The sequence below is a fragment of the Strix aluco genome, chromosome 19 (assembly GCF_031877795.1).
Source record: "Strix aluco isolate bStrAlu1 chromosome 19, bStrAlu1.hap1, whole genome shotgun sequence".
Classification (NCBI taxonomy): Eukaryota; Metazoa; Chordata; class Aves; order Strigiformes; family Strigidae; genus Strix; species Strix aluco.
In genome coordinates, this window is record NC_133949.1 from 12,896,021 (window position 1) to 12,913,459 (window position 17,439).

Consider the following 17,439-nt stretch of genomic DNA (forward strand, 5'->3'; position numbering starts at 1 on the left):
TGCCCTAAAAGAAGTCAGTCGTCTTCGGGAACAATAATGCCTGAGCTGGATTTCCCACTTAGCTGTGGTACAATTAAGCGCTACTTCCAACACTGGGGATTTTGGAGCAGCAGGAGGGAAATGAAATTCTCCATGACACAACCGCAATGACAGCTGAGTCAGCTCTGGCTCAGCGCTGCAACATTAACAATTGATGAGTAATTTACAGCTGTGAGGGGGTGGTTTAACTGTTGTGGGCCTTTCTCCTGTTTTAACCTCCAGAGCAATTATTGATGATGCTGACACTACGCACACTCCCTGCTGGGAAGGGTGCTCAGTGTCTCGGCACAGCCAATGGGTTTCCTCCCTCCCTCCCCCCTTCAGAGGGACGCTCTGAAGCGTAACAGCCAGGTGACACTGAATGTCCACCCTTTCCCTTCGGATGTGCCCAGTGGAAGGAAATGGCAGAGCGAGTCTGTGGGGTTCGCTTCTGGAAAATATCATTTGGACATGCCAGGCTGTATGTGTTCCCTCTTTAATTATATTACCCAGTAAAGAGATTTCTGGTGGCACTGGTGAGAGCAGCAGAGGTGTTGTGGGGGAATTGGTGCCTGTTACTATGGCAGTGGTGGGATGACCCAGTCATTTGATTTCCACCACTTATTTTAAAGCTGTGTGATCAAGATGCTAAGACTCCTCCTTTGGATTATGTCTATAGCTTATTTCTGGCTTCATGGCTGCTCCTGCAGATCAAGCTTGAACCAACTCATACTCAACAGAGCTGGGAATATATCTTGCTCCTAAGGATCTTGGCCCCCTGATCACTGTAGCCCACATCTTGTGTAGACCTAGTACAGAAGTTAGTAAATGCTGCTTTTAGGTTCTTCACAGAATTGCTGTGAACTGAGAGATGCTGTAACTCTCCCCTCTAGTCCCTGTATTTGAGCCATTCCTCCTCCAGGAACGTTTGACACTCGTGGATTGCTGCCGTTTGGCTTTGAAGATCTCTGGTGAATGATCATGAACAAAGAGATTCTGGTGTGTTCAGCTCTGATGCTTACTTCCTGTTTTCTTCCCCTGCATTTCAGAACAATTGTCAAGTGCCCGAGTTTTCACATTTTAAAATTACAATTTCTCAGGAGTGACAGTTCAGCATTTTCTTAAATTGAAGACCTTTATGGTTTTCTCATTTGCTCATGCAGATTTCTTTGACGCACTGTCTAGTCGTGAATCTGGAAATAACGTTATGAAACTAAGAAGGTACTGGATGTGTACCCCACCAAAACATCTTAAAGTAACGCTATTCATTTCTGTAGATTATTTACCACTGAATTGCCTCAGTTCTGCAGTGAGGTGTTGTTTGGAATAGATAGTTTGGTCTAAACCCAAGCCATCACTGTAATGGATTGTGGGGTTTGTATGTGACGCTATATGCCATGACAAAGTCCTTATCAGAGCTGCGGTGGCACAGCTGCACCCGCCCTGTGCAGAGCGACGCAGGGGATCAAATGCTGAGGGAAACGTACTTGCTTTTCATTTCTTCTGACGCCACAAATGAGTTCCCCAAAGGCACAGGGGAATGTTTAAGTTAAAAAGACAAACAAACAATGATGAATGCTGATTATGGTCAGTTTGGCTTCCTCTTTTTATGCATCAGAGCCCAGAATTTCCCTGCTGACATCCATTTCAACTGCTCAGCTAAAATGGTCTTTGTTTCATCTTTGTAATGTATGCAAGAAAAAAATTCCCACTTAATAACACTTAGCCTTTCATTTGTGGTTTTTGCCTTCCCCAGAGATTGAGACAGTGAAGCTAGCCCGCGTAGTTTTTAGCAAATTGCATGAGATCTGCAGCAACTGGGTGAAAGACTTTCCACTCCAGCCGAAGCCCCACCGCTACTACGAGACGTCCATCCATGCCATCAAGAATATGCGCAGGAAGATGGAAGACAAGCACGTCTGCATCCCGGACTTCAACATGCTCTTCAACCTTGAGGTAAAAAGAGATCGTGTGGAAGACAGACGCATATGCTATGTACAGTTTCTATTCCTGGGGAAACTTAGGTAGCCTTCTGCTGTGAAAACAAAAGCCATACCTGTGAGGGACCTGAGGAGGACTGACAGTCAGGAGACAAACCCGGTCTTTAGTTAGGTCAGTTGATGTTCTGTAACCATAGCAGCAGTGTGACATGCAGTTTCTACGCAGGGCAATTTTCAAGGCTTCTGGTGAAATATTATCTAAGTAAAGTTTGTATCTGGCCCACCCTGAGGTAGCCACTCATGCAGTGGCTGAAGGACTGACCTGCCATCGTGCAGAAAGCAGCCCTACTTCTGTGAGCAGCAACTGATGGCCTTGTACCATGCGATAAATCAAGGTGTGAGCTTCTCTTTGGCTGCAGATGCCCAGGTGTAGAAGAGGATTGCTCATGGAAATGGGAAGCAGTTCACCTTACAGTTCATCACTGAAACCAGTTGTCTACAGGGGTGGGTCTGTCCTGCTTGTCAACCCTTTCTCTTAGGAGGAAGAAGCCAAAAACAAGAATAAGGAAAGAAAGTAAAAAAAACAAAAAACAAAAAACAAACCCAAAACAAACCCCAAAACTTATAGGAGAATGGGGTGCAGTTCACACAGGAATCTAGCACCATGAGTAGTTTGGTGGAACTGGGGCCAGACTTCCCTCCATTAATTACTTTACGTGGCCATCGGTCAAACACTCATGCCTGCTCCTCCTTCAGATATAAAACTGGACACTGAAGAAAGGCAAATAGAAGAAAGTGGCAAGAATTTTACCTTTAGGATCAGATTACTGCATAATTGATTTTTTATTACATCCTGTCACTTTAATAACCATCTTCTGCCCCATCCACGTTCTTGCCTTTAAATAATATTAATGCAAACAGAGGCAGATGTTTCCTTTGCCTGTCAATTGTCAGCTTTCTTATTCCAATTTGTGTTGGAGCCCATTACTTAAAAATTACAATGTACAAATATTCTAGTCATTGAGATGGCTGTCAAGGTTGAATTGGCGCTGACAGTGGGTTGGTGTGTTATATGTACGAGTAGGCACAGGAGTTGCTGTCTCTTGGTACAGCATTGTTTCTCTGTTTGAACAGATAAGGGGAAGTTGAGAAAACTGACTTGAAGATGAGTGATTTTGCTGTATTTGATTTGTGAATGTAATCACAATTATCTGATGAAAGAGTACATACAGGTTTTTTAAAAAAAAAAACAGGCATCCAAGGTGATATGGATTAGATTTTTTTTTTTTTAAAAAAAGAATGAAAGCAGAGGCTGTGGCTGGCTTCACATTTTAACTGTACTGGCATTTTATCCCTGGTGGGTTAATGTAGACTTCATGCAAACTGTACTGGATGTTCTCTCTCCATGGTTTTTGCACACAAAAACTGCTGCACAATTTGATAAGAATGGCACTTGCTATTTGAGTTGAGTGACTGAACTGTAACAAATGGGACATAGGGAGCTCTGAGAGCGCCACACGGGCATCCCTTGCAGTTTGCAGGTAGAATTCATCAGCAGTAAGGTGGAATTTCCCATCAATGCCAGTGAAGATGGTCCGAGTAGTTTGTTTTTCCAGTGGAGACTCTGTCTCTAAGTGCAATTTCATGAGGACCCCACAAATCTCAAGTTCAAAAGTTTTAAGACAATCCAGTTAGCTGTTTGCATTGCTTTTCCCTGAGTTGTTTTCTCAATGTGTTTCCGTTGACAGGACCAAGAAGAGCAAGCTTATTTTGCCGTGTTTGATGGTCACGGGGGCGTGGACGCTGCCATCTATGCCTCCATCCACCTCCACGTCAACATGGTCCACCAGGAGATGTTCCAGCACGACCCGGCAGAAGCGCTGTGCCGAGCGTTCCGGGTGACCGACGAGCGCTTTGTGCAGAAGGCAGCCAGAGAGGTGACTGACTGACCTGGGCTGGGCTCTGAGAGCGTTCACCTCCACCTCCTCTGTCAGCAGGGGCGCTCCGGGCGCTGAGCCTCCGCTTCCCACACACCCCCTTCATTTGGGAGGACGCTGCTGCTGCTTTTAAGTTCACAAACTAACCAGGTTTAGTCCTCGGGGTGGTATTTTTTTCCCTAATTTCTACAACATACCTTTTTCTTAGCTCCAGAAAGCACAAATCAATGGGTAACTGACCCCTAGGCCTCCTAAACATATGCAAGGGCTGAGTTAAGTGCAGGGAACTCCAGAAGCTTACAAAGAAACCTTCCTCCAAGAACATTAACACACCAAAAGAACAACAATTTTTAAATGCCTTTAGAAACAACCTGTTAACTCTCACTTCTTAACTATTCCAAGTCAAACCAGTGGCGCAGCAGCTCCCTAGCAGAGCCCCGCTTCTGAAACGTGGCTCCAAGGCAGGGGATGTCACAGGGCAAAATCAATGGCTTGTGTCCGGCCATGTTGGCTCTGAGGGGCTGTTACTGCACAGTTGGAGCAGTAAGAAAAGCTGCCCATTCCTCCCCAGAACAGGCTGAGTGTTGGAATATCAACATGTTTTGTCCTCGAGTTAAGCAAGAAAATGCTTTGAAATGGTTCTTATTTGCTTATTTAAAACGGCTGGTGGTTTTGTTTTGGTTTTTTTTCACCCTCCCCAGAGTCTGCGCTGTGGAACCACCGGGGTGGTGACTTTCATCCGAGGAAATATGCTGCACGTGGCCTGGCTTGGGGACTCCCAGGTTATGCTCGTGAGGAGAGGCCAAGCTGTGGAACTGATGAAACCCCACAAACCAGATCGAGAGGTGAGAATACCCCGTTTTAAATACACCCGGGCAGTCCTCACTGCTGCAGCTGACAGCAATCAGCTTTATGTGGGACGCTGGGACACGGAGTGTCACCTTGCTGGGGTCTCTTAGAGCGGCAGCTCCAGTTATCCCAGTTTGTTTGGAAGTTGGCGTGGATTTGTGTGCAAACCCTTTCTTCTCATCTGCTGGGGCCTGCAGCCCCCGCTGTGCTGTGTTTGTGAAAACCAAGTATTTCTGGGCATGTTTGGTGTGCGCTGGCGGCACTGAACGCTCTGTCCAAACCCCTCTCGTGTTGCCTTGCTGTTTAGGATGAGAAGAAGCGCATTGAGGCACTTGGGGGCTGTGTGGTCTGGTTTGGAGCCTGGAGGGTGAATGGGAGCCTCTCAGTCTCCAGAGCTATTGGTAAGAGTGGGCTTCAATTCCTTTTTCCAGTTTGCTTTTCTTTTTAATTAAAACTTTAATTTTTCTAGTGATCAAAATTTGAAGTACAGCTGAAGATAGACCTGTGGGTGATAACCTCTATTTTTTTCCTCTACAGTTTGAGGGAGTAATTTCCAAATAATTGCTTTAACTTGGGGTAAGAGTCATCAGCTCCGTGCTGTGTTAATAAAAGGCCTTCCAGATGCTGTGGCTGCAAACCCACAGTCTGGTGTCTCTGTGTGGTGTTTTTCCACAGGGGATGCTGAGCACAAGCCATATATCTGTGGGGACGCAGACTCTGCCTCCACTGTCCTAGACGGCTCTGAAGACTACCTCATTCTAGCCTGCGACGGCTTCTATGACACAGTCAATCCCGATGAGGCAGTCAAAGTGGTGGCTGACCATCTAAAGGAGAATAATGGCGACAGCAGCATGGTAGCACATAAATTAGTGGCGTCTGCTCGGGACGCCGGTTCCAGCGACAACATTACTGTCATTGTGGTATTTCTCAGGGACATGAACGCAGCAGTCAACGTGAGCGAGGAGTCGGACTGGACAGAGAACTCTTTTCAAGGTGGGCAAGAAGACAACGGGGAAGATAAGGAAAACCATGGAGACTGCAAACGACCGTGGCCCCAGCACCAGTGCTCAGCACCTGCAGACCTAGGGTACGAAGGACGAGTGGATTCCTTCACCGACAGAACTAGCTTAAGCATAGGGTCCAGCATTAACCTGTTTGATGATCAAGGCTATTTAGACCTGACAAAAACAGGAACTAGTACACCTCAGAGTGCCAAATGTCTGCCACCAATTCAAGCGTTTAGTCCTGGCATACCAAAGAGCGCCGATTTGATCAGCTTAGCAGTGAAGAACGACTCAACAGAGCGCACCACACCGTCAGTGCGTGGACAGCGCGATCCCAGGGAGCACCACGCTCCGCTTGGTTTGGCTGCTGCAGGGCCGAGCATCTACAGGGTGAAGGGTTTATCCCCCATCTTCTGTGGGCTGGAAGAGGAACTGTTCAAATCCTTGGGAAAACGAGCTTTGCTCTTTCACCTCCGGCTCTGTAACGGGAAGAGGCGACGAGGAGCCAGGCTCAAACCAAAGTTTCACGTGCCGCTCTTGGCCCGTGAGCCTTCCCATCTAGAAGGATCGAGGCTGTCCTTGCCCGTCCGGGGCCGCAGTAGCACGAGGTTGTGGGTAAGACGCTCCCCGTGGTGGAGGCTGGCTGGGCGTAGCGCTGACAGTGAGAGCGTGTTTTTGATGCGAAGACAAAGTCATTGTATACCAGATTCACACCTTCATCAATGCTGTAAAATGTAACCGTCCCCCTCGCGTCCCCCGTCAGACTCCCAAAGTAGACATTCCCAAAATAAAACTGGCATCATCAGAAAGCGACGAAAGGTGGGCATTTCAGAACTCTACTCCAGTCCCCTGCAAAGCTCAACCCATGTGTAAATAGATCTAGGAATTAACAAATGTAGTTGTTTCAATCTCAATAAAGTTTGGTGGTGGTGCCACCCTGAGCAGTGCCACAGCCACCCGGCCACCCGCACGTACCCAGCCACATTCACCAGTGGGAGCCCAACAGCCGGTTCTCGCGCGCGGGGAACGGGCTGTGACACCACAGGAAGATGAACCCGCCTGAGGGGCGTCTGTGGAGCAATATGGAAAGAAAGATTCTGGTTTAGAACTGCCAAATTTTGTGAGAGTGGGGGGGAAGTTGCCAGAGAAGTCAAGGTGTGTGGGGGCTTTTTTTTTTGTGTGTGTGTGTTCTGCTTTCTGTTTATTTCAGGCGAGCGTTAAGGTGAATTAGAAAATTACATCCGCTTTTGCAGGTAGATGACTAAAAGCCATACAGGGTTTTACCAGGTAACTTAGGAATGGACAAACTAAGCTCCTGCTACTCTGTTCTCAGACTCCAATTGAGGTACAGACTCATAATTTACCTTTTTTTTTTTTTTTTTCATGCAACATAAAACGTGGAATATGAAGAAAACTGTTTTTTGTAGTTTTTAAAAAAATTATTTCCTATGGCTAGAGGTGCAGTGTAGGGAATTTCGTATCTTTCTGGTGCTTTTAGTGGCATTTTTCTCGTTTGTCAGTTTAGGAAACTGTTCTCAATTAGTTTTAATTGAACATGATTGTGCTTAATGCTTTGAGCCAACCTCTTTCCACCGTAACTTCATCTCAGGTCTTAAAAGAAACCAATCTGTGGAGATGTTCAGTACAACGCTACTGTCACTCAACCAGTCAAACCAGAGAACTGCTTGCGAGAGATAATGAGCAATTTGACGAGCTGTTTGGTTTCGGTCGTGATTTCTAGACGGCGAAGGCGTAATTTCATCTGCGGTTGCAGCAGGAAGGCTGGTAGGACGCTGTGTCTACAAGGCGCCTTCTTGCCGCAACGTGGCGGTTTCCAGCGCGCGTAGGAACGGCGGCCGGGCTGCCGGAGAATCCCAGGAGCAGGGGCTGCGCTTGGGGTTTAGTGGAGAGGGGAGAACTCCCTGACAAGGCAGAGCTCTGCTTCGGTTAAACCTGGGCTTAGAAAGGAGAGTGAGGAATGTCAGTCGCCCTTATTTTCGTAGGCAGAGCGTTAGTTATCAAACTGGGCAACAAACAGACCCACCAGCTCCTCCCTGCTCTCGAGGTGACGTCGCACCCTGAGGGGAGCGGTTAATTGGGACGTAAGTAAGCAGACGATTCCGTCAGCTCCACTAAATACACATCCTGTTACTATTCTTTGTTACAGTTAGACATTTGGAAGAGTTTGAATAAAGTAAGTCTTCATAGGCATTTATCGTACAATTCATATCATTTTAGCAGTAACGATTTAATAACAGTATTAGTACTTAGCTAGAGTTTGCAAAGTATTTTAATATTAAGTAGTCAGGAGATTATTCAACACAACAAGATGGCAAGGTTTGAATTCTGCCAATTTCCGCTGCTTCTATCTTTGATGCACTATTTCAAAAGCAATCTGATGAATAGCAAAAGGCTTTGTGAGTAAACCAGGAGTCAGAGTGTGGCTTTAGATTCCTTTGATCTTTTTCAGAGTTTTTTTTTAATCTTACGGGATCATTGGCTCTTATCTGTCATCTTATTAAGCCTTAGCTGTTGTCAACGTTCTCTTTAGCTGCAGCGTATGTTCCGAGTCAGATTTACTGAGGAAATTTGAGAAACCAGGAAATGGTAAAATATGCAACTCTGGGGCATCTCTGCGGTGCCTTCGTTTTAAATTATCCACAGTAATAATGACACATTGAAGGTCCATCTTAGAGCTGACTGTCGTGCTTCAGAGAGAAAGGTGGTGTAAGTGCAATTCTTCGTGTGAGTAAATTAGAATGAAAAGCCGTGATGGATGATAAAACTTCTTCCCAGTCTGCAGGAGCAGTTGAAGAGCACTGGACTGCAGGTGTGCTGTTTTGGGAAGGATCTAGCTTTTTAGGTGTGGATTCATAAACGATAATTCTGCGACTCATGCCATTTATCTTGCTAGGAGAAAAAAAAAAAAATCTACCATCGTAGTTCCAGTGTGGTCAGGTAAAACCATTGTATAGATAGCGAGTGTTCATTTCTTCACTAAATGCATATTTATAGAGTAGATAGGAACCATTTGTAAGGTAAGTCCTTTAAAGTTCTATAATATTAAAAGTAGTGGTTATTGGTCTGATATATGCTGCTCTTGATTCTACACACTAGACAAAAAAGCAGTGCTTTGTGAAATGCAGTGTTTTCTCTTAATGCCACTGGTGATAGGAAGTAGTTCTCTTCAGTTCACAATCCTGTGCCCTTATTTGCTGCTTGCTAACGTAAGCAATAATCCCTCTCTAACGGTATCTAAGTGTTCTGTATCTCGTACTTTGATTGTCTATCTGGTGACAATGTAAAAATATTAGGCTAATATAAAAGTATCTAATTGTATTTATTAACTGTTGATACTGAGATTCAGTCTGTGACCTGTGTTTTGTATTTTTATTGTGTATCTTAGTGGTGGTGAAATTTGTATAACGAATCTTTCCAATAAAGAGCTGAAGTATCCCTTTTCCGCGTTAACACAACCCGCATCACTTTCAGTTTACGTGTTAACCGTGTTTGCAGAACTAGGAGGTAGGTAGTGAAAACTTTTTTTTTTTTTTTTTGGTTAAATTGTGTTGGTTTTGAGAACCGGGCTCCAGGCGGTTTGTCTGAAGCTGCTCAAAACTCGCTCGTAAGCTCTTCACTGTGAGTACTAGTGGGATCCCCGCGATCCCCACGCTGGTAGTTTCCTGTGTACACTTTTTCAATGTGCAACTCTGAGGAATGTCTGCGTTGCAGAGAGCAGTATAGCACCAGACCAGGGAGCTGTTAACCCCTTTCGATTTGCACTAAAGGTGGGTGGAAACGCATGTATATAACTTTTTCTTTACCTAGAAGTGCCATCAATTGTCCTTGCAAGTTCAAACCATTCGGTATTTGATTTCGGTTGCATTGTAACACTGAAGGACAATGTCAAAGCAGACTTTAACTTAACGCCACATTTATAGTGGTGCATCCTCACAGAAACTCTGCTCTGTTTTTGGAACACTGTGTGTCAGCGAGAAGCGCGTTGTCCTATGGGCAGATACGGTGAGGCACCGCCAGTTCTGTGCTTACAGACACGGCTGCTGTAGTTCAGGTCCACTATCTCCTCCCTAAATCCTCCCCACCCTGGCAATGTTCTGCGGGGGACAAAAAATGAGAAAGATTGGTCTAAATGAGGGGCTGTTTGAGCACAATTTATTCACTCGGCACTAGTCACGTAAACGAAGCCATGGGAGGGGATACTGCAGCTTTGTTCACGCCTGCAATTTAGGGCAATCTTTCTTTAATTCGTAGCCTCTGTGCAACAGGAACGAAACTTTCTACCCTTGTATCATGTGCAATAAGTAATAATGAAGCATTAACACAACCTCAGACGTCCGTGTCCATATCCTTCCCCAGTCCTCGCTAATCCGGCGCTCGCACTGTACTTGCCAGCATTAAAGCTAAAGAAACAAAATACAACCCCACCTATTAGGGTCTAGTATAACTGTTGTATGTCACAATCGCGTTTTGTTGGGTCTTTTCTCTCCTTCACTCTAGAAGCCACCTTGGAACAAGGGAAGCTGGCTGAGCTCACCCCGAGAACTCCTCCGGCACCAGCGCGTGTGGCGAGAGCCAGGTGTGTTGTCCCTGGGTGCTCCCGTTGACCTTTCTGTGTTATCTTGTTCATGAAACTCACGTGGTCTTTATGAAGCAAATAAGTGACGGCTAACGCTGTCACAGGGGTGGGACCTCCCCCTTCAACCTTGTTCTACAGTTCACATGCGAGTTTAGTTATAACCATGTATTAGTCATCCGTACTTTATTTATGAAAGCTGTTTATACAGGAAAAACTGTTGAAGTTTTACCAATATCTTAATAAAACAGTAATTTAAACCACACTTCAGATAGTCTGTTTATTTAAGAGTTAAAAGGACAGCAACCACCACTTGAATTAAGTGTCTTTCCTGGGGTAAAAGCAGATTTTTGCAGTTCAGCACAGCCCCGGGCAGTCTCTGGGGTGTCACCCTGGGCCTGACCCCCATTACAGCCAAAAAGGGAAGGGGCTGTTAACTCACACTGTGCTGTAATTCCATAAATAAGTCTTCAGTACCCCTCACCCACCTCTTGTTTAAGAGCTGGCTGTAGGCACATTAGTTCTCTGTGAGGCTCCATTCTTGGCCCTGCAAAGGTTGGACACGAACCCCAGAACAGCTCCTGGGACTGATCAAAATAACTCCCTTCAGCTCGGGCCTCTTATCCAAAGTAAAGCATCTGCAAGTGGTGAAGAGGCAGAGCTCCGTGATTACTGCTAATTGAGCTGTGGGTAATAATCAACACGCAGCCCTGCACAAGAGTAAACACTCACACTGCGCTACCGCCGCGTGCAGCTGGGCCCAGGCCACCGTCCGGGCGCCGCAGCTGGAGCAGAGACACACGCAACCAACTTTGGGTAAAATTAGGTCAATTCCTAGTTGAATAGATGAGATTTAAGGGTTTAGTCTGGCTTTCAAAATCCCAGATGGATTTTAAGCGCTTTCATTGAAAAATTCAGGGAAAAAAAGGACAGGTGTACAGCAGCAAGATCTTCTAGGAGCAGGTGGTGCTGCAGGGCAAGGCCCTGATGGGCAGGCGCTTCCATTTTACTCCTTCACACAGAAACATCTAGAACTTCACAGCAGCTTTCAACATTCATTTTATTAACAAAGTGCAAACAGGTTCAAACTAGGAGTTGTACAGCACTTACACTGCGGAACGTTCAGACAGAAAAGAACAACGTCAGTACAGGCAGCTGCGACAAGGACAGCTCTGGGTTACAGTTACTCATGCTTGGTCACTACCCCGGCGGTCAGCTTTTGTAGCTTCACACGTCGTTTAGCAGCTCAAAACACAACACACAGCGGCAAAGTTTGGCAACGGGTTCAGCTGGTCCCCACCAGACTGAGGAAAACAACCGCTGCACCGGCTGTTGTACCCCCGCCCGTGCTCCACCACACCCGCCGGACTCAGCCCCCCACAGCCAGGTTGTGCCGTTAGACCAACGACGCAGGAGGACGGAGCCTGGGACAGGGCTCCAGCACCTTCCGGATGTTTGTTGAGAGGCTGGCGGAGCCAGAATGCAGGAATGTCGTGTTAGGGTAAGGCCTTCCAAGGTCACTTTGCCCCAGGAACAGGTTTAAGACGACTGAAGAACCGCCCTGGGCGGAACGGAGCACACACACAGCCACCACCAGCCGCCCTGGGCTAAGCTCCCGTGAACAAACCGCCGCTTCTCCCCGAGCTGGCAGGTCCTCAGGCCCCGAGCCCGTTCTCTATCTGCTCCAAAACAAAGTCAGCTTTCATCGGAAACCCTCCCACCGCCAGAGTTTTAAGACTTCAAGCAACTACAACCTTAAGAGTCAGAAATGTTTCACCGGGTACTTAAATCCAAGCAGAGTTTTCCACCGACGCTTACACACGCACGTACGCCTCCGCACGCCGGGATGTCCGAGGGTGCCCTCAGAGGGGTGGCAGGCGCAGCCCTGGGGTCCCCCCGGGGCCAACGGTTACAATTACCTGGTGCCGTCTTCTCCAGCCACGAAGCCGAGGTCGTCGGGACCACCCTGATCCCCCTCCGGGAACATGGAGCACCGCTCCGAGGCTGTGAACAAACCAAACAAGACCCTGGTGACCTTCACCCGATGAGCTGTCGGGAGGCAGCACATCACCCTCCCCGCACCCAAAGGCCCGCTGCACCGTGCTTCGGCCCTGACGTCGTGCAACACGGTGGGCTCGACACAGAGTTAAGACAGCCCCAGGGTTTTAAATTTAAAGATACCTCTAAGTCAAGCACAGATATGAGCGATGTCCTGATTCTTCTGACAAGCCGTGAGGTTTTAGTGCCTGTGCCGACACACGGCAAAGCAGCAAACTCCAATTACTGAGCCCAGTTGTTAGGCCACACTGCTAATCCCCTGTGGGATGCTTATTCAGGCTAAAAGTCAACTTCACCTGGCATCAGCTGTCACCCTACAGCTTTTAATTTGATCAGAAGGTTAAAGCTTCTCAAAGAAATAGGAGATGAGTTGTTGAAACTACACTGAAGCCTCAGAGCACATTCCTGCCAATTAGGATGCGAATCCGTGTCTACGGGCAGCGGTTACCTCCGAGTTACAGCGCTGACCCGGGTACACAGGGAGTTCCAGGTCAGAACTAGAGCTGTGGGTTTTCCAACAACTCCCTGGGAGCCTCACCTGAACTGACTTCTCAAGCCTAGAAAGAGTTCCCCTCTCCTGTTTTAGTCTGGTTTTAATTAGGATCCCAGGAGAGGAGTTCCACATCTTCCTGGCACTTGCTGGAGCTTTAGTGCCTCCCCAGCCCCATCAGACCGCAGCAGCGGGGGGACGACAGCAGCTCTGGGGCAGAGGTGGGGGAGCGTTGGGGGGGGGGGGGGGGGCAGGGGGGTGAGCTCACAGGGGCAACTCTACCTTCGCTTGAGGACGGGACGGAGAAGGCGTGGTTAAACCCCTCCGAGGCAGAGGCGGCATCCTCCTGCTCCTCATTTTCTGTGTCACATTCAATGTCACTGTCACTGCTCATTCCTGGCAGGAGATGAAGGACATGCTTCTGACACACCCCAGCTGCAAAAAAAACCCAAGGAGACCCACAAGGCAAAAGCAGCAGCAGTAAGATCACGTCGCTGGAGCATTCAACCTTTTCACACGTAAGAGCTACCACTATCAAATACCACGAGCTGGCAGAGGAACAAGAGAGAAGGAGCACGTTCAGAGCTAAATGTATTTACCACAGCACTAAGGAATCTGACAGAACAGTGGGTACCAGCTTTGCTGCGCGGCTCAAGGGGAGCGGTTCCAACCCGTCCCCAGGTGGCCGCAGCCCCTTCCTGCCCCCGCAGCGCTCCCCTGCCAGCTGCTCAGCCGACCTCCACAATTAGGACACACAATAAAAGTTGCTTTTTTAACACTTTAAGAGGTAGTATGACCCGTGGAGCAAGGCACCCACCAAACCCTTCAAGCAGCAATACTCAAGTCTCACACAAAAAAACCACGCTTTTCCTACAAAAAAGAGCCGTAGCTGTTGATAATCAAGGTGGCTTCTTTCGTTTTGCCAGACCTTGAGTGTGCATTGACAGCAGTCACAGCTCTCCCTTCTGTAGGTGACAAAAGGGGTTTGCTCTCTTCTTTTACTTCTTAAGAGCTGATACTCATTGCTAAGAAAAAGCAAGTAGTTAAGTGAGGTGCCAACTCAACTGTAGTTTTTCCTCTGAAAGGAAAAAAAAAATTGTAATATTTGTTTCCTGGGGTTTTTAACAATGAAGTATTTCAGTTTTTAAAACATTTTCCTATTAGGCTCTCCGCTATAATAGGAGAGCTGCAGGAGCGCATCACGATCACGCTGCAGTGACTAAGAGCAGAAATTCAGTTTTGTCACTGAGAGACCTTCTGTAAATGCCAACTCCTACACTATATTGCACACTGCAGATAGAGATGGATGCTGGCACCTTAATATAGGCTTTGCGCTACAATTCAGTCATTGAAATTCAAATTAGTGCAGGGGTGGAAGGCAGGAGAGCTTTAGCAAGATAAGAAAAACTCTTCTACGTGGACTTTCATAAAAAAAAAGGCAATAATATTTTTTTTCCAGCATGGAAAGGATGCAGGAAGGGAGGGGGAAAAGTTTCCTCCAAGTCTCTAAGGAAACTGGCTTACGTACCACAACACCCGACACGAATGAAGTGTTGGAGAGATTCTAGTGCAGACGTGGAGGTAGTTACCAACGTGGTTTGTCCCTGAAGGCACAAGACTTAAAAGCCAAGGTCACTGGCTACTATTTTAATTAGATAAGAAATTATTTTCAAGGCCATACAACTGAACACCAGAGACCTGGAGACATATCAAGAGGTACAAAAAGCAACCAGTAGTCCAGGGAAATAGATGGCACCGTCTAACAGTATCTGTCAGGTCTTCCCATCCCTGCTGCACCATAACGTCAGGATTTCCCCCCAGGCAGCCGTGACAGAGGTGTTCTCTCCTCCGCCAGATTTCTGCTACAGCTGCCAAATGTTACAGCAAAGTTCAACAGCCATGAAAACAGGTTTTGGGTTTTGTTGGGTTTTTTTTTTTCCCTCTTCAAGCTATTTCCATTACAGAAATGGATCATCACAGACTGGAGTGACATCACACTGCACTTGCCCTCTACAACGTCCCATTTACCTTCCTCAGGCCCTGCAGAAGCACCTTCAGAGAGCACACCCTGCCGTTCACCAGCTTCAGAGCTGTTCTCCACACCACCTGACTGGGCTCCTTCTGTACGACATCCTTTAGAATTTGTTCTTAAGAAAGAATTTAGGAGAAATACAAAAACCCATGTCAGAAGTTCAGCTTTAATCCAGCTATGGAAACAAATCCCTTTAGTGCCACATCTAGTTTTAATCATTGTTTAAGTCTCTTGCGTACCCATTTAAGCTTCCAGCTTTGATTTAGAAATATTTAAAATCTTAAAAAAATAGACCTGGAAAAGTTTATGATGAGTATTTTCCAAGAATAGTGACTCTTGCTATTTAGAAAAAAAACCCACCCCACAACTGAGTGCTCCATTGCACTTTGCTTAGTTGGCCAACAGGGAGTTATGAAATTGCTGAGAAGTAGAGTCACAGTGAAAAACATTGTCTTAAATGAGGAAATCAAAAGTGGTAACTTTCAGTTAGAGGATATTTTGCAAGGAATGGTGGGAAAACAGACTGGGCCTGCCTTTCAAATCAAAGTTTCAGACTACATCCACAGCTGATCAAAATAAAAGAAAAAAACAAAAAAGAAAAAGAAAAGATGACTTGTAGCCTAGTGATAAAACCAAAAAGTGATATCCAGAGGGAACAGCAGCAACCAACTAAACTTCAAAGTAATTTCGCTTCCATGCTGCGAGCACCTGGTTTTAGTAGATTGGTATTTTTTTCTTTCTAGATCAAGGGAAGGTGGGGGAGGAGATAACAAGAGGAAAGAAAGAATAAACCCCTTACCCTAGAGCACCAACTTTTCTGGTCTTCTCTACAGCAGCTAAACCATTTAAGCCAGAAACTCCCACATCGGAATCTGAACCTTCACAAGGTCTTTCCTCCGGCTTAGGCAGCGCCTCGGAAGCGCAGCTGTTAGCCAGGGGCCTGGGAGAGTGATGCCGGCTACTCAGCTTCGAGCTCCCTACGCCACCGGGGAGAAGAGGGAGAAAAACTCAAAACACAAGGAGTTTTATTTCCCAAGGTTGAACATCCAGTTGTTTTACATCGCCAGCCGGTCCCAGACACCCGTAAGCACAAGTGCACCTTCCCCAGGCTCACCCCAAAAACCTTTCATTTTCAGTCAGCGTATGGGCAACACGTACCATTCGATACCCACCCTCTGAACACACGGGGCTTGTCTCAGCTGCCATTTTGGATGGGAGACTCTGCTAAATCCAGATTAATCCCTCCCCATCTTGTGGAGTTAAAACTTATCTTCTGTTTATCTTCTAGTACCACAGACAACCACTTCACTGCCATTTTCCCCAGACGCAGTCGGATGGCTGCGCCTTTCTAGTCTTGGACAAGGCTGAACCGGGCACAAAGGTTACAGTTACTCTGTGTAACGACTTTATGGCATTTTCCAGTTTCTCCCCCAAGCCTTCTGTATCTATTTAGCATCATAAGAAAACAATTGTGATACTCCAGTCCTTCTCTGAACACTTGAGAGGGGCAAAATACCAATTCCTGTACTAGGTATTTCACTTCATTTCCACTTAAGGAAGGGCATCGTAAAACTCAGGAGCAGCAATATCATACAGTTCTTTCATCACACGTATCCAGAGCCTTCCTGAACTCCCTTTAAGTCAGATCACAATTTAAGCCTGGGTCAGCACTGTTTGATCTATGATTTTCATGGTGGAGTTAGCTCCTGAAACATCTTCAGAGACCAGAAGTAACATGTAGCACCTACGGTTAGGGTCAGGGAAGGCAGCTGTGTGGCACTGTTTCACAGCAGACCGGCTATCAGAGGCACAATAGCACTGACTAGATTTGAGAAAGGATCCAGTCAAGTTTCAGGGAAACTTCAGTTGCCAAGTAAAAGACTTCTTGAAAAGCTTTTGTACAACGGGTGCAGCCCATCACACAAGCAAAGATGACCTTGTTTACCTTCTGAAGTTTTCCCGTCTCCCTTTAAACGCAGATTGCTGTCCCCGCAGTCCATAGCTCTCCGTAAGGACAGGCTACCTGCTGCTCCAGAGCGAAGAGGTTTGGGAGAATTACTTTTCTTACTGGCAGCTGCAAAAATAGTTAAAGATGTGACAAGTGTTCAGTCAAACTGCTGCACTATTCTGTCTTTATGTTTGTTTTAAGTGAATTAAGCTCCATATTAGTCTCATTGCTCACTAACTCCCAATCCTTCACAAACTCCTTCCACAGCCTTCCTGTCAAAGGCCTGGGCTAGAGGGAAGATTAGAGATACACGCGTGCGGCCGAGACTCCACAAGTAACATTCACTCGCCTTACACTAAGGCATCCTTCAGAAAGCCATCACCCAGAGTCCTTCAGCCATCGGGCAAGTCTAAAGGACAAGGACAGCCAAACCCATCCCTTCAGCTCTTAAATTCAAAGATTTTTCCAATGGAGCCGCTTGATCCTTCCGTGGCTTTAGTGATGGCACAATTCAGGGCTCCAAACCTGAACACAATGTGCACCATCAGAGAAGGAATTCTCTGCTCTAT

General features: G+C 46.7%; 2 protein-coding genes across 4 annotated transcripts in view; one reads left to right on the forward strand and one right to left on the reverse strand.

The window, feature by feature from the left end:
• The window catches only part of PPM1E (protein phosphatase, Mg2+/Mn2+ dependent 1E), a 70,391-nt gene extending 59,784 nt beyond the window's left edge, over window positions 1-10,607 (forward strand). The window contains exons 3-7 of the mRNA XM_074845495.1: window positions 1,775-1,974; window positions 3,707-3,895; window positions 4,597-4,740; window positions 5,052-5,145; window positions 5,420-10,607. Coding sequence (XP_074701596.1) covers window positions 1,775-1,974; window positions 3,707-3,895; window positions 4,597-4,740; window positions 5,052-5,145; window positions 5,420-6,486 — 1,694 coding nt within the window. The 3' untranslated portion in view covers window positions 6,487-10,607. The remainder of the gene's footprint in view (window positions 1-1,774; window positions 1,975-3,706; window positions 3,896-4,596; window positions 4,741-5,051; window positions 5,146-5,419) is intronic.
• A 778-nt stretch (window positions 10,608-11,385) lies between these two features.
• The window catches only part of TRIM37 (tripartite motif containing 37), a 32,132-nt gene continuing 26,078 nt past the window's right edge, over window positions 11,386-17,439 (reverse strand). Inside the window, exons 20-25 of one of the 3 annotated variants that reach the window (XM_074845308.1) lie at window positions 16,868-16,996; window positions 15,722-15,899; window positions 14,919-15,037; window positions 13,173-13,286; window positions 12,262-12,346; window positions 11,386-12,021 (exon numbers count right to left, since the gene is read on the reverse strand). In XM_074845308.1, the coding sequence (XP_074701409.1) occupies window positions 12,018-12,021; window positions 12,262-12,346; window positions 13,173-13,286; window positions 14,919-15,037; window positions 15,722-15,899; window positions 16,868-16,996 (629 nt within the window). In that variant the 3' untranslated portion in view covers window positions 11,386-12,017. Of the gene's footprint in view, window positions 12,022-12,261; window positions 12,347-13,172; window positions 13,326-14,418; window positions 15,038-15,721; window positions 15,900-16,867; window positions 16,997-17,439 lie in introns of those variants that run through there. The other 2 variants (XM_074845309.1, XR_012625750.1) reach the window with 2 other exon arrangements.